At 41.3% G+C, this 16417-nt stretch overlaps 1 protein-coding gene across 2 annotated transcripts in view; it reads left to right on the top strand.

Moving 5' to 3' along the window:
- Positions 1-16417, top strand: part of OTUD7A (OTU deubiquitinase 7A) — a gene marked incomplete at both ends in the record, with an annotated part of 55590 nt that overhangs the window by 9549 nt on the left and 29624 nt on the right. For both annotated transcript variants that reach the window (XM_082005289.1, XM_082005288.1), the window contains 2 exons: positions 11084-11266; positions 14189-14407. In XM_082005289.1, the coding sequence (XP_081861415.1) occupies positions 11084-11266; positions 14189-14407 (402 nt within the window). The remainder of the gene's footprint in view (positions 1-11083; positions 11267-14188; positions 14408-16417) is intronic.

Here is a 16417-nt window from a genome sequence, read left to right as displayed (position 1 = left end):
ATTCCATTGTGTCTATGTTGTTGCTGCAAGTTGCCCTTCATTGTGGTCCTTACAATTTAGATCTTTCCTACCTCCCCATCTCAAATTGCATCCTTTCTAGCATTTTGTTTATTATTAAATCAAGAATTGCTCGTGACCTTTCAAATGTTCTTTTTAACATATTGGAGTAGGTGGATATTTGAAAGCTTGGGGGCGGGGGGGAGTGCTTTATAGTTGCATGCTTGCTATTCCTACTAATTAACGATAAATGTCCTCTAGGTTTTTTATATCTGTTTTAGGAAGTGAAAGACAATAGATTTATTAGCTGTTACAACCCTGCTAAGCTATGCTGTTCTAGCCAAAAAAATAAAAAACAAAGCAAAAAAACCCAAAGACTAAATAACAGCATGTCGCTCGGGTCTTGCTGCCTGCATATTATCTGCCTGAAAAATGTAAAATCTAGTATCAGTACAACTAGCGTAGGCTGCTTAATGGGTGCCTGATTTTTGTTATTAGAGAGTACGAGTTGTGATCTGACAAAGCATGTGCTTAGCATTGAGCAAGCAAGGATTACTCATGTGCTGCAGAGCATTAAGAAGTCACTTTCTCCTCACAGCACAATCAAGCTGAAGACTTGACTAGAGAAAGACTAGGATAAAAAAAAAAAAAAAGATGGACTCTTATTCTCCAGAATAACAAGGGTGAAAGCAGCTACCTAAGACCTGTGAACACTACTATAAAACCTGAGTGGTGCTAACTCTACTACCTTTAAGAAGGCAGAGTGTATTTCTCATCTAAAAAATTACCATATGTGATAGTCTGGGAGCAAGCGGCTTGAAGCAGAAGTCCAAAGTTTCTAGTGCTCTTCTGCTTTCAGATTTCAGCTTTCAAGCTGATCAGTTTATTAAAATGTGGAGTGAATTGGAAATATATCTATTAAAAGAAAGAAATCAGGACTTTGTCAAGAGATCACTCTGAAACTTTGCCAAGAGATCTTCCAATACAGAGCACTGTATAGTTGTATTGTTGGTTGTGTTTTTTTTAAAACTGTGCAGTATATTATTTTACTTAAAACTCAACAAAGTGGTGGTATTTTAAAATAAAACCTGGGCAAACAAACCCTTGGCTGTCTGATAGTACAACATTTCTGGTTCTACTCAGGAAAAAGTAATTATGTAAATGTTTTACATTTGTTATAGTGCTATACTGTGTACATACTGTGTGCATGGATCTAGTGTGGTGAATGATGCAGCCTACAAGCAGCTTGGGGCAGAACCAGATATGCATCAAAACAGCTACAAGAATATTTCGTCCTGTGAAGTTTACTCTGGTTTGGTTTGACCTCTTCATTGGCATGCACCTGGTTTCTTAGCTGCAGAGTCTGAGTGACTGAATAAAATCAGTGGTTTATTCTTAATTTCTGACTAACCTATTGGCTCAGTAGTTTGTCCATCTAATTCCCAGTCTTGTCCTTGGGCTGGTTTTGATGCTAGAATGCCTCGAGGAAAACAGTAGTAGTCAAGGCTGAATATAAAAATTTAGGTCTTGGTCTTTGGTTTATCAAAAGTTTTCTAAGGAGAGGATGTTGTCCACAGGTTGAGAAGGCCAAGAAGGTGAGGTGGAGGGGCTAGGAAAGGTCAAGGAATGAGGTGTCTTCTCTGATCACAGTGTGGTCAGTCCTAATCACAGAATCACTAAGGTTGGAAAGGACCTTCAAGATCATCAAGTCCAACGATTAATCCAGCACCACCATGTCCCCTAAACCATGTCCTGAAGCGCAACATCCACACGTTTTTTGAACACTTCCAGTGATGGCGACTCCACCACCTCCCTGGGCAGCCTGTTCCAATGCTTGACCACCCTCTCGGTGAAGAAATTTTTCCTAATATCCAAACTAAACCTCCCCTGGCACAACTTGAGGCCATTTCCTCTCGTCCTATCACTAGTTACTTGGGAGAAGAGACCAACACCCTCGTCGCCACAACCCCCTTTCAGGTAGTCGTAGAGAGCAATAAGGTCTCCCCTCAGCCTCCTCTTCTCCAGACTAAACAACCCCAGTTCCCTCAGCCGCTCCTCGTAAGACTTGTGCTCCAGACTCCTCACCAGCTTCATTGCCCTTCTCTGGACATGCTCCAGAACCTCAGCATCCTTCTTGTAGTGAGGGACCCAGAACTGAACACAGGATTCAAGGTGCGGCCTCACCGGTGCCAAGTACAGGGGCACAATCACTGCCCTACTCCTGCTGGCCACACTATTTCTGACAAGCCAGGATGCTGTTGGCCTTCTTGGCCACCTGGGCACACTGCCGGCTCATGTTCTGCCAGCTGTCAACCAGCACCCCCAGGTCCTTTTCTGCCGGGCAGCTCTCCAGCCACTCTTCTGAAGCCTGTAGTGTTGCATGGGGTTGTTGTGACCAAAGTGCAGGACCTGGCACCTGGCATTGTTAAATGTCATACAGTTGGCCTCTGCCCATCGATCCAGCCTGTCCAGATCCCTCTGCAGAGCCCTCCTGCCCTCCAGCAGATCAACACTCCCACCCAACCTGGTGTCATCTGCAAACTTACTGAGGGAGCACTCGATCCCCTCATCCAGATCATCAATAAGGATATTGAACAAGACCGGCCCCAGAACCGATCCCAGGGGAACACCGCTTGTGACCAGCCGCCAGCCGGATTTAACTTCATTCATCACAACTCTCTGGGCTCAGCCATCCAGCCAGTTCCTCACCCAGTGAAGAGTAAACCTGTCTAAGCCATGAGCCGCCAGTTTCTCCAGGAGAATGCTGTGGGAGACGCTGTCAAAGGCTTTACTGAAGTCCAGGCAGACCACGTCCACAGCCTTTCCCTCATCCACTGGGCAGGTCACCTGGTCATAGAAGAAGGTCAGGTTGGTCAAACAGGACCTCCCTTTCATGAACCCATGTTGGCTGGGCCTGATCCCTTGGTTGTTCTTTATATGCCCTGTGAGCTCTCTCAAGACAAACCACTCCATGATCTTCGCTGGTATGGAGGTCAGGCTGACAGGCCTGTAGTTCCCAGGATCCTCCTTCCAGAATTTCATGTAGATGGGTGTCACGTTGGCAAGCAATGAGGTCACCTACAACATTTCTCTCCCTCAGAAGCTAGATTTAATAGCAAACAGTTTTCCCCCAGTGTTCACTAAAGATGTGATGCCCAAAGAGCAGTGTGCCAAGGTGAGAATGCACTCTCTGTGGAACCTGCAGTAGTGCTCTTACGTAGAGAATACTTTTGATTGCTGCCTCCTTTTCAACTTCTTTCTAGCCTGGGATTTGGAGTCTAGTGAAGCTACCACAGAAAGCCTTGGCACTGGACACTCAGTTCTCATCCCCTGCCCCTTTCTTCTACTGTTGGCACTTTTATGTCATCCCTGGTTGAGGCGTCCTAAGGAAAGCTAGGCTTTTTGGATCCAGGACCAAGACCTGGATCCAAATTTTATGTCTCTCAGCTTGGTCTCAGAGCATCAGATCACTGGGAAACCCACTTCTGAACACTTATTGGACTCTTCAAGTTGTGTAAATAGGGCAGAGGTTGGGGGTGGGGGAAAGCAGTCCTCTCTAATGATCAGGAAAAAGTGAATCATCTGAATGCTTCTGAGCTGAGTCCTACCCTTGATGTTCTTTAGCATTTTTTTAACCCTTTACTAATCCAGTTTGAGGTTGTAAGGCAAAAATGGATAAATGGCTTTTAAAACTATGTATTGTTTTATCTAAGTCTTTGTTTTTTCTTAAGGCTGCCAGTGCCTCCTGTTGTTATTCAAGCAACTATTATTTAGGACAGAAACTTTGTAATGTAACTGGGTTTATTTTTTAACTTCCCTTTCATGTAGATGCCTGCTGCCTCTGACACTAAAATGTCAGTATCAGCCCTCAGTCAGAGTGCATCTTCCATTCCTTACTCAGCTGCACCTTTTTTTTTGTTTTGTTGTTTTTCCTCCACATTGAAAACACTTGGTTTTAAAGCAAAGACCTTTCAGTCCTGTTAAATTTTTATACCTGCTGACTCATATAACACATGCAGCTGTTCTGGAAATAATTGTTCAGTAAGAGTATTCTTTCTGTTGATTTAGTGAATTGATTTGATTGCAGCATCCTGATCATGATTCACTACCTGTGTTTTCTAACCAGGTTTGTGCTGCTCCAGCTTTTTGCTGACTGATGTTCTCTGACCATTAGAAACCTTTAATGTAAACCCACTGTGTCAGTGCTGCTTTGGAGCAATTCAGTTGCTACTGACTGATATGGTGCTACCAGTGACTTGTCATCTGATGAGATTGTGTGTACTGAAATAACATTGTTATGCCTGTGAAATACCTTTTTAAATACAATAATATGTCATATAAACAAAGAAGTTAGCAGGCAGTGAACAGTAGGATGCATCAGATAAGTAACCGTAATTTAAAAACCAGACAGTCTGAAAAATAGTCTTGTGTTGTTTTTGTCCTCAGAGTGCAACAAAAAGTCATATTTCACTTAATTTAGTTGATGAAGCTATGCAAAATAGATTAATTACTTGTTGCTTCTCCTTCAACCTTGTCATGGAGGTCATGTCAGTACCTATGTTAGGTGTAACCTTTGTGGGATAGGGAAGATTGTTCCTTTCTGTTGAGGGCCTGTGCAGGAGATGACAATTAAAGAAAATAAAAAAGATGTGACAGCCGAGACTTGTGTGGGGCGCAGGGTCTAGATTTCAGAGAAGAACAGGCAACAGACATACAAACAGAACTTTAAATAATAGAGTGTTTTCCTAGGGACCCAGAGGGACTGTATGCAATTTGCTCCAAACCAGAAGGCTGGTGAAACTTGTTGGACAAGTAGCAAGACTGGAAGGAAGGACCTACCCCATAAGGCACTAGGGGGTTTATGTTTGATTTCAATGTTATATGAATTTATTTTTGTCCTTTCTGACCCAGCAGACCACAGGTTTTTTTCTTCTTTCAAAACTTAGTTTGGAATGTAATAAGATACAGCTTTAGAAATTCAAAAGCTTTTGGTATTCAAAGTTTAAAGGAGGAGAGCTAGATAGAGTTAGTTCTATTCATCTCCACAATCATAAGCCCCACTAGTTTCTTGAGTCATTTCCAGCTGAAACTTTCTCACTTGCTATGTCACAATGCTAGAATTCCTTGCTGAGATCATCTGCTCTGGACATCTCTGAATTTAATAACCTTTCTGTTTCTTTCCCAGCTTGTCCATTGCTTCTGCAGTCCATTTCTGTGGTCCAAATCACATCACAATTTTTTTAGATATGTTTACTTTTTTTAATTTTACACTGAATTATATTTTTGTACTTATTTGTATTTCTTCACATAGTATCTTTTTATAAATGCCTCTGTTTTTTTTTCCTCTCTTCCTTTCCCCTAATTCTTTTTGCTGCCTCCAGTTTCCTCTACTCTGACTTACGAATTTTCTTCTTTAATCCTCCCAAACTGATGAATTCTCTTTTTTCATGGGCAATGGGAAAAATTAAAGGTCTGTCATCTGTATTTACTTGTGAAAATATAAACCAAAAGGAGAGGAAGCCTTGGCAAAGGGAGCAAGCTTACATGTTTCCGGTACTCTAGAGAGTAGCTGAAAATGCTTACGCTAGTGTTGCGGTTTAACCCTGGCCAGCAACAAAGCACCACGCAGCTGTCCCCAGTGGCATGGGGGAGAGAATCAGAAGAGTAAAAAAGAGAAAACTCATGGGTTGAGATAAAGACAGTTTCATAGGGAAAGCAAAAGCCGTGCACACAAGCAAAGCAAAACAAGGAATTCATTCACCACTTCACAGAATCACAGAATCACTAAGGTTGGAAAGGACCTTCAAGATCATCAAGTCCAACCATCAACTTAACGCTACCATGTCCCCTAAACCGTGTCCTGAAGCGCCACATCCACATGTTTTTTGAGCACTTCCAGAGATGGTGACCCCACCACCTCCCTGGGCAGCCTGTTCCAACGCTTGACCACCCTCAAACTCACCCCTTGACTTCCCATGGGCAGGCAGGTGTTCAGCCACCTCCAGGGAAGCAGGGCTGCATCACACGTAACAGCTACCTGGGAAGACAAACGCCGTAACTCTGAACGTCCACTCACCCCTTCTTTCTTCTTCACCCCAGCTTTACCTACCAAGCATGATGTCGTATGGTACGGAATACCCTTTGGCCGGTTGGGGTCAGCTGTCCTGGCTGTGCCCCCTCCCAGCTTCCCGTGCACCCCCCGCCTGCTCATTGGCAGGCCAGCACAAGAAGCTGAACAGTCCTTGACTGCTTAGCAGCAACTGAAAACATCAGTATGTTACCAACATCTTTTTCCTCACAAATCCAAAACATAGCCTCATACTAGCTTCTATGAAGAGAATTAACTCTGTCCCAGCTCAAACCAGGACAACTGGTTAGTTAGGGTAGATAATATTAAAAAAACCTATTTCATGGAGATGGAAGTGTCTCCAGTTTGGGTGAATTTTTTTCTTGCATTCCAATGCTGGGAGGCTGTGGCAAATTTGGGGAAAGTGAGGCCAATAAAATTTCCTATGTTGGTTCTGTGAGGTTTAGAGCTTTGGTGCTGATTAGTGCTTTTGTTCAGGAGATGGGGACAACTCCAGGGAGATGGAGAGATTTGAAGAGAAAGGATTGTTATGTAAGATATATTTAGATATAGAAATTTTATTTTATGTATAGTTTCAAGTTGGTATTAGAAGTTCAGTTGCTACGTTGTACCATGGATGATTGCATTTGGTCTAAAACTTAGGACAGCAGGATTTCTTTTAGTCTACTGATACTCTGTTTTCCTATTACATACATCAAAGCCCCATCACACAGCAGTCATTTGCAGCACATGCGCAGTGATTTTTGTTAGATTGCAGAACTTAAGCATGAAAATATCTTGAGCAGGTGACCTGTAAGGAATGCCCTGACACTAGAGAAATGCTCTCTGTTCCATTAATATAAGTCCGTTACTCAAGAATCTGTACTGAATAAACCCAGGTTGCTGCTGGGTGCTATAAGCACTGCACTTGTACCATTATACTTGAATTATACTCTTTTGTTTAAACCTATATTTCCTAGAATTATATTTATTGTCACTTTCACTTTCTAAAAAATCTTTTACTTTATTGTTCTCATGATCGAGCAGATGATTTAAAAAACATATTGTAAGTTCCTCCTAAAAACAAGACCAAAGAAAACCAATCCCTACTCCAAACATTGATATGTGATCACATCAATCTTGGGAACACACTCATGATTCTTTGATGTTTGCGTTGGACAACTTAATTCAGATGATATATATAGTTAGAGCAGAGCCCTGACTGGATTATAGCTGTTGAACCTACATGGGATTTTTAGGGAAAAAATTATGGTAATAACTCAAGTTCTTGTTCTAGGATCTCTGACAATTTTCACTGAATATACGTTTTGTCCAACAGGCTTTTTAATAGAAAATTACAGCATCACTTATATAACAATTGCATATCACTGACATGGTGGTTTATATTACGGACTACTTGGGATATATATAACATTCTTGTTCAGTGATATGAATTCTCCTTTCTTAATTTTGTTTAGTACTTCAAAACCTGAGATAGTTTAGCTGAACCCTGTAGGTAACAGCTGTTTCTGCTGTTTTATTCCTCCTTCAATTAGGTTTTTGTTCTTCACAGAAATGACTGTAACAGTAATAGACTTTCTTTTATCTGTTTAAAACTGCTTTATACTATTTTTAGCTTATTCTCCTTTGTGTAAGCAAATAAGTTATATTTAACTGCATCTCTGGTAATGTAGCTTCTCAAAGTACCTAAAGTGGCAATTTTTTATGGTGTAATGAATCCAGTATTAGTCAGAATCAGGTTACTTTTGAACTCCCAAAAAAAGTGTTCATGAAATGCTGTGAAAATCTTATATAATTAGTGGGGTCTGTTTTGTTGCTATTAAACATTGATAATTTTACAATTAAAAACAAGTACTTGGAGAATGCTAGGACATCTATGTATTTTAACTTAGCAGGACTGTTATGAAAATAGTGTACAAACATCTCAACAATTTTTCCATTATTATTTTTTGAGAGTGACAAGTATGATTTCAAAATCAGTACTAGTGTAGTGGGTTAACATGGGAAGGTTTTGGTTGAGGGATGGGCTGCAGGGGTGGCTTCTGTGAGAAGCTGCTAGAAGCTTCCCCTGTGTCTGGCAGAGCCAGTGCCAGCCGGCTCCAAGATGGGCCTGCCGCTGGCCAAGGCTGAGCTCAGCAGCAACGGTGACAGTGCCTCTGGAGTAACAGAGTTAAGGGGAAAAAAATCCAACAACTGCAGCCGGAGAGAGGAGTGAGAATATATGAGAGAAACAAGTCTGCAGGCACCAAGGTCTGTGAAGGAGGGGAGGAGATGTTCCAGGCACCAGAGCAGAGGTTCCCCGGCAGCCCCTGGTGAAGACCATGGTGAGGCTGGCTCTGTCCCTGCAGCCCATGGAGATCCACACTGGAGCAGATCTCCATCTGCAGCCCATGGAGGACCCCACGCTGGTGCAGGTGGATGCACCTGAAGGAGGCTGTGACCCGGTGGGAAGCCCACACTGGAGCAGGTTCCTGGCAGAACCTGTGGCCCCTTGGAGAGAGGAGTCCAGGCTGGAGCAGGTTTGCTGGCAGGACTTGTGACCCCGCAGGGGACCCAGGCTGGAGCAGCCTGTTCCTGAAGGACGGCACCCTTCCCTGGAAGGGACCCAGGCTGGAGCAGTTAGTGAAGAACTGCAGCCTGTGGGAAGGACTCAGGTTGGAGAAGTTCCTGGAGAACTATCTCCTGTGGGAGGGACCCCACACTGGAGCAGTGGCAGAGTGTGAGGAGTCCTCCCCCTGAGGAGGAAGCAGCGGAAGAGACAACGTGTGATGAACTGGCCACAACCCCCGTTCCCCGTCCCCCTGCATGGCTGGAGGGGAGGAGGGAGAGAAATCGGGAGTGAAGTTGAGCCCAGGAAGAAGGGAGAGATGGGGGGAAGGTGTTTTATGATTTGGTTTTATTTCTCATTGTCCTATTCTGATTTGAATGGTAATAAATTAATTTCCCCAAGTCAAGTCTGTTTTGCCCATGACAGTAATTGGTGAATGATCTCCCTGTCCTTATCTCAACCCATGAGCCTTTTGTTGTATTTCTCTCCTCAGCTGGACAGGGGAGAGAGAGTGACAGAGCGGCTTGGTGGGTACCTCATGTCCAACCAGGGTCAACCCACCACAACTGAACAGGCTTCTTTATCTACGGATATTAGCCTGTGTTCTGTTATCACTGGTCATAGCAATATGATGTGGGAGCTTGGAAGCAAATCTTTTCGAGGATTCTGTGTTGGCAGTTTCCATGGAACCACACTGACTGAATCCTCTCACTGCACGCTTTGTTACAAAACACTGTCATATACTATCTGATTTCTGAAAGACTTTTAAAATCTCTGAGAGCACAAGTTCTCTCTGATGTATAAGATAAAAGGACCTAAAGTATTTTGTATTTGCATTCTAGCTGCTCTGTGAATAGAAAGATAGAAAAGTTTCTCACACTATTGTGCTATAACACTAATAGTCATGTCTTTCCATCATTGCTGCTAATTATTTATTATTAATACAACTGTACAGATGTGAATTACTACTCACTATTTTATAATCTAAACCTGTGGGATTTAGTGTTCATCTTAAATTGCCAGTTTCTGGAGCCATTTGATCAGAGCCCGAGCAAGGGAAGTCCTGGCGTTGATTGCCTTGTATGATAAAATGTCTGGATTTGCAGCAGAGAGGAAAGCAGCAGATAACTTTTACCTGAAGGTTAGCAAGCCTTGTGACACTGTTTCCCACAGTATTGCTATATTCAAGTTAGAATGTTGCAGTCTGGGTGGGTGGACAACTAGATGGGCAAATACCTGTTTTGATGGTCAAGCTCAGAGGGTAGTGGTTAATGGGCAGCCTTTCTAGCTGGAAGCTGGTAACAAGTGCCTGTACCTGAGGGGTCTATACCTGTTTAAAGTCTTTATCAGTGAGGCCACATCAGGTTTGCGGATGACACCACCTGGGGGGACCGGTTGATGTCTTCAAGGGCAGAGCTGCCATTCAGGGAACCTAGACAGAACAAGGATAATGACCAACAGGAACCTGATAAAGTTTAGCAAGAATGAACAGAGCATTGCACTGCACCTGGAAAGAACAAACCCCCTGCAATGATGCAGGCTGGCGTGCAGTTTGGCAGAAAAAGACCTGGAGATCTTGATAGCCAGCAAGCTGCACATGAACCAGCCATGTGCCCTGACAGCTAGGAAAGCCAGCCATATGCTGAGTTATATCAACAGGACCATAGCCCATAGGTTGAGGGAAGTGATTTATACCTCTCTACTCGTCATTCATTAGACATCTATAATACCGTATCTGATTTTGCTCCCCACCCCCAGTCCAAGGAAGACAGCTATAAATTGGATTGAGTTCAGGGGAAGGCTACAAAGGTTGTTGGGGGCTGGAGCACAAGTCCTGCGAGGAGAGTCTGAGGGAGAGGTGTTTGTTCAGACTGGAAATGGGGAGGCTTTGTGGGGATCCAACAGCAGCCTTCCAGTGCCAGTAAGAAGGTTATCAAGGAGTCGGAGCCAGGCTCTTCAGTGGTGCGTGGCAGGAGGGCAAGAGGCAATGGGTATAACTTGAGCAAGAGAGGTTCTGAGTGGACCAGTTTGCCCAGAGAGGTTGTACAGTCTCCATCCTTGATGTTTTAAAGACCAAACTGAATTAAAGCTCTGAGCAATCTTGTCTGATCTGATAGCTGACCCTGCTCTGAGCAGGAGGTTGAACAAGAGCTTTCCTGAGGTCTTCTCCAACTGCGATATAAAGAAAACTAAAACATAAATTAAATAAAAAAATTATCTTTGTCCATTTACTGTGTACTTTAAAGGTTTTTATAAATTGTGCATTTTTGTTGAGGGAGGAGTGGTGGTAAAATGGCTTATCCAAAGGACCTCTGTTTCCTTACTGATGCTTTAAGTAAGAGTGATTTCTCTATTTAAGTTTATATTTTAAGTGTATATGAAGATGGTTTCCAGGTTGTCAATCTGGTCACATACAGATGTGAGCAGAATGTCCTTTTGCTGTTTGGCAGGCAAAAATTGGGACTTGACAGCAGCTTTGAATGACTATGAGCAGCTCCGGCAGGTACACACCGCCAACCTGCCACAGGTGTTCAATGAGGGCAAATACTACAAGCAGCAGGAGCCAGAGCAGCCTCCCCAGGTGATGAAGGCTGAGCAGCCCTGCTTGCAAAGGCAGGATGACATTGCTCAAGGTAAGAGCTTTCTCCAGGGCTTTTGTGGACAAGCAGCTTGTCTGCTTGCGAGTTGTGCTTGTCTGGAGGGAGTTGGAAGTCGTGTGCCATCAGCCTGTCAACTGTATCACTGTGATGGGATTCACAGAGCTGCTGCTGGACCCTACGTTTCACAAGTTTCAGTTGTCATGAGCTTTGCCTCAGTTGTTTTTTTTTAATGTGTGGTTAAAGTACAAAAATACGTTGTCCCCAAGCAGTCCTGTGGTACATACAGAAGGAATTAATTAGACAGTGTCACAGACCACTATTGTATGTAGTTTGTATGCTTTTTGAGATCAAAAAAAGTTTATTTCAATCTTTGCCTTCTTAAATTTTTAAATTTTTTTCTTTTGTGGTTCCACAGAAGAAAGGACAGCTTCCTATCTCCCTCCAAATAGAAACTGAAACCTTAAGAAAAATGAGTCAACTACCTCTACCGGTTGATTTCCAGTAGAGGATGATAAGCATTAGAATTTACTTTTTTGTTTGCACACCTTTTATAGGTTTCATTGCAGATCTCTAGCTCTTTCTGACTGTTGGAATGTATTTTTTAAAATATACTGATCTATCAAGGAACTGTAGCTTGCACCAAAATAAATCTTCAGGTCTGACAGCTTGTCATGTAGGGAGGTAATAGCACTAGCTTGGTGATGACTGTCTGTGCAATCATTAGAAGGAACAGGGAGTCTTCCCTTCCTATTAAACAGGAAATGGTGTCAGTATTTAGTGAAGCTTTTTAAAATTGGTAACTTCCATTGATGGAATAAGAACTGTAGTGCTTCTAATGACTCCTTAAAAACACTGAATACAAATAAAGGGAGGAAGAGTAGCACACTTTAGTTAATAAAACTATGTCCCTTCATCCTCATTAGGATATAGCTCACTCTAAAATTCCATGTTATTAAACTGCCCAGTTTACACTGAAACGGCCATTTGATTTTTTAGTGGGTGTAATAGGTACAGTGTGGGGTAAGTCTGGCTTTAAATGCCTGGACTGACAGTAACTTTGCTACCAATTCAATATGTAACTGACTTCTTTATGATCAGGGAGCTATCTCTGACTGAAACGTGATACTGGCCTGAGGAGGATGTTCAGGGAGGAGCAGGGAAGGGAAAGGAGGGTCTTGTTCTGGACCAAGTACTTGGAATGCAGGGTGCAGCCAACAGGCAAGGACTGGGCTGTGGTAGGAAGGGGTGATGGAGCGGTAGCAAGGGGATGTCAGAGATGATATGCTTTACTTCAGTTCCCTTGCTTAAAAGTGATTTAGCTGAGATGTACAGGGAGAAGAAATAAATGCAAATGTAATCAAACCTTCTTTCCCCCCCCCCCCTTTAGGGAGTGCAATTTAGCTCTTAAAATGACAAAAACTTTGATCCATTGGAGAAACAAAAGTTCGTATTAATTTTTTAATAACCGTTACTCAGTTTGAGATGTTTTAAAAACTCTATTAGCTGAAGTGATGAGCTGCATTTAAGTAAGCTTCTTTGTTAATTTCTGAGGGCACAGAAGTATAGGAACTTCTTTTATTTTAATATATTGAGAGTTGATCTCTAAGTGCTTGTTTATGGTGGTATTTGTGAAACTACAGAGGTGAAGTTGTATCAAATAGTTTTACAAAAGCTTCCAGTACAATAGGGTACCCATTTCCAAGGAAAATCAGCAAAAATATTATCTAGCTTAACATTATGTAAATCCCACTAGGAAGCTTTCTGCATATTCAAAAATGTAAGAAACTCCATAAACCTGGTTGTCAACTCACTAATAAAACTCAGTAAAATGCCCAGGAAACTTCTAGTATTGATTTAAGATAGTCCCCAATGCGAAGGATGGCTAGAGAGAGCACAACTCTATAGAAGACCTGAGGTCAGTCAGTTTGGAGCACAGAAAGGCAGTGGTACTGTGGTTCTAAGGAGTGCCACTTCTCCGAGGCAGAACAAAACTTTATGCTGAATGTTAAGCTTCTGAGAGAAGACTAGTAACTTTGATGAACATAAATTTTAAGCAGCTGCAAAACATTGATTTCAGATATAAAAATATGAACAGGAATACAGGGCAGAAACTAAACAGAGGGAAAATATATCAGGTTTGGCTGAACGATTCATGGTTTAAGCGCTTGAAGAGTATTTCTGTTACCCATTTGCTGATACCAGAACTGAGGCCATAAAGTGAAATGATATGGCAGTAATATTTTGTCCCTTTCTTAACATTCTAATGCTTATTTTACTTTAATGACCCTTTACTGTTCCTTATATAGCATTTGTCCATAGAGAAATTCAATAAATTATAAGATATTAGCTCACAGCTGTATTGATAAAATAATGCATTCTTTGGTACCAGGCTTGTTAACTTCATCGTACTTTCTGAACTCCATGTTGTTTCTTGGATCAGGATTGTAAGAAAACATGTATGTGTAAAAACTCAGTTTGTCTTAAATTCAGCATAATGATGTTAAAATTTCTTTCAGGTACATTTTTCTGAGATTAAAACAGTATGGCATGTTGGACATAGAGTGATTGTAGAATGCTGGATTTTTTGATTTACAAGAAGTCAACTTGAATTAAGAGTTCAAAACATTAATTGGTTATCAGCTGTCTGCCAGTAAATGTTTCTTCCATGCGTCTTTGGAAACTTAAGTTACATTAAAAAACGTTTATAGAAGTACTTGTCTCGTTACTTTTACTGTTTATCTATTTTGCTAGGAGGGTGAGGTGCCTATGACTTGCCATAGGGATCCATAGTAAGAACTAAGGAATCTTTTACAGTAGGGAAATAACCCCAAAAAGGTAATAAACAAGAAGTGGAATTAATTCCCAAGTGAAATGAATGGGTATTCGCCAGACTTGGTGTTGACTGGTCTTCTATGTATTCTTATAGGCTATAAGATCTCTTTGGTTTCTCTACAGAAAAGCGTCTTTCCAGAGGTATTTCTCACGCCAGCTCAGCCATAGTCTCCCTTGCTCGATCACATGTCGCAAATGAGTGCAGCAATGAACAGTTTCCTTTGGAGATGCCCATCTACACATTCCAACTACCAGACCTTAGCGTGTACAGTGAAGATTTCAGAAGCTTCATTGAACGTGACTTAATTGAGCAGGCAACAATGGTTGCTTTGGAGCAAGCAGGTGGGTAAATACTTCAGATGTCAACAGCTGGGCAATCTGATATTTTGGTTGACATTTCTAATCATGCTTCATTTCTGGAGCTTGTGCATCCTGCATGGGAAATAAATGCCAGAGAGTAAAAGCAAATACTGAGCTCTTTGCAAAATGACACATATCCTGATCCTCTATTTCTTTTAAAATGTTATAGAGAAAACTGTCGAATTTACTTAATAAAACGAAGAAATGGAGGGAGGAAGGAAAGGAGGACTGATGGGGAAGTCATGCAGTAGAGAAGGACGCGAGTCTGGATGGTTGGAGGGGTTTGGTACTTCCAGTTCTCTTGAGAAAATTACATTGCAGTGACTAACAAGGGAAACATCTTGAAGTTTTGTTGCAGCTTACAGATTGTTGAAAATAGTTTTCAAATATGTAATTTATGTATTGATTATTATTTTTGTAATAAGAAACTACATAATTTTGAAGTAATACTTCATTATTGCCATGGGAAAAAAAGTTTTTTTTAAAAGAAATTTAAAGTTAATTTTAATTCAGATTTATTAGTAATTTAAAATTTTAAGTCAGTTTTGAAAGATATGGAGAAATGTATTTTAAATTAGTGTTTGTACCTTATGAAATATCAAGTATAGTAACGAACCATGAAATGAACACATCTATACAGTGAAACGCCCCACTCTGTTGATATAAAGGAGTTACAAAATCGGATTTCATGGTTGCCTGTGGAATATTGAATAGCCAGTTGCTTTTTTCTGTTGATTGCTATACTGGCTTGTGTAAGGCTGTGTATTCATCTCAAAACTTGGTGCATAGTCATACTGTGTGTGTTCAAACTGATAAACTGTTGCTTGTTATTGGTCAGGGCACTGCATCACAGTATTTAGGCAGGACCTCTGCTTATCTGATGTCACCTTGAGTACTTATCATGTATTGTCATAGGCTCATTTTCTGGCTCTGGTATTTGAAAAGCAAGACATACTTAGATAATAACATCAAACAGTAAATACTTAAGAAAAAAAAATAAACAGTACTCGGAAGGCTGCCTTCTGGAAAAAAATGGAAAAAAAAATCTAGAGCTGATGTCTTATAATTCATACAGAGCTGGCTGGCTTTGAACTTGAAACTACTGAATTTTCTGCCTCAGCATTCCTCTCTCAAATCTCTCTGAAAATTGGAATTTTCTTCATGTTTCTTTAATTAGGGCAATAACTTGACTCACACTGGAAAAGGCCCTTTCTCCCCAGAGCCTCTTGCGTCCTGGAAAGGAGGGTGTTTTACCATTTGAAGTGCTTGTGGTTTTTATCACAGGTATTCTTGTAGCCTGCGTAGGCTTAGTTTACTTATGTGAGCATTTCATTCAAACAAACTGGAAGTCCCCTGGAAACAGTTCTTCAGTTCAAGTAAGTTAAACAGATCAAACAGTGAATATTTAAGAAAATCATGTAAGACTTCATGTAAACCGACCTTTTGTCTCTATTTAAGACATAAAGATCTTGTTTCCTTTTATTTCCTGTCTATTTTAGACATATTGTTGTCTGAAATGAAGAGAGTGAATTAATAGGAAAGTGACATAACATTAGACATTTTATTCTCTCCTACCAATAGAGGGCCCAGTTTGACTATGATTTGGTCAGTGACATAAAAAAATTAACAAGTAAGGTTCGTTCCCTACAAAGGGCCTAAGTTCTATTTCAAAACAAAACAAACCCCATGAAAGACTGCAGCTTCTGTAGCTGAGGTTGAGGATATTGTTAAAGGAGAGAGAGAAGTGTGTGCTTGGGTTTAAGGGCATGAATTTTGAGAGAAAGGAGGGGGGAAAAAAGGCTGATTAGGCAAAAGGAGGAGGAACTTTCTTAGGAACATAGAGTAGCTTACTAGTCACAAAGCTGGCTTTGGGAGGACAAAATTACTGTTAACAGACTGTTGCCCATGTTGTCTGAAGTGGCCGTATGGGCTGGATCTCTATAAAAAAGTCTGTAAAGTTTTTATATTCTCTTTTTAGATGCTTATGCACTT

This window comes from Phaethon aethereus, assembly GCF_964289735.1.
Source record: "Phaethon aethereus genome assembly, chromosome: 12".
NCBI lineage: Eukaryota > Metazoa > Chordata > Aves > Phaethontiformes > Phaethontidae > Phaethon > Phaethon aethereus.
This window is presented reverse-complemented; position numbering and strand designations above follow the sequence as displayed.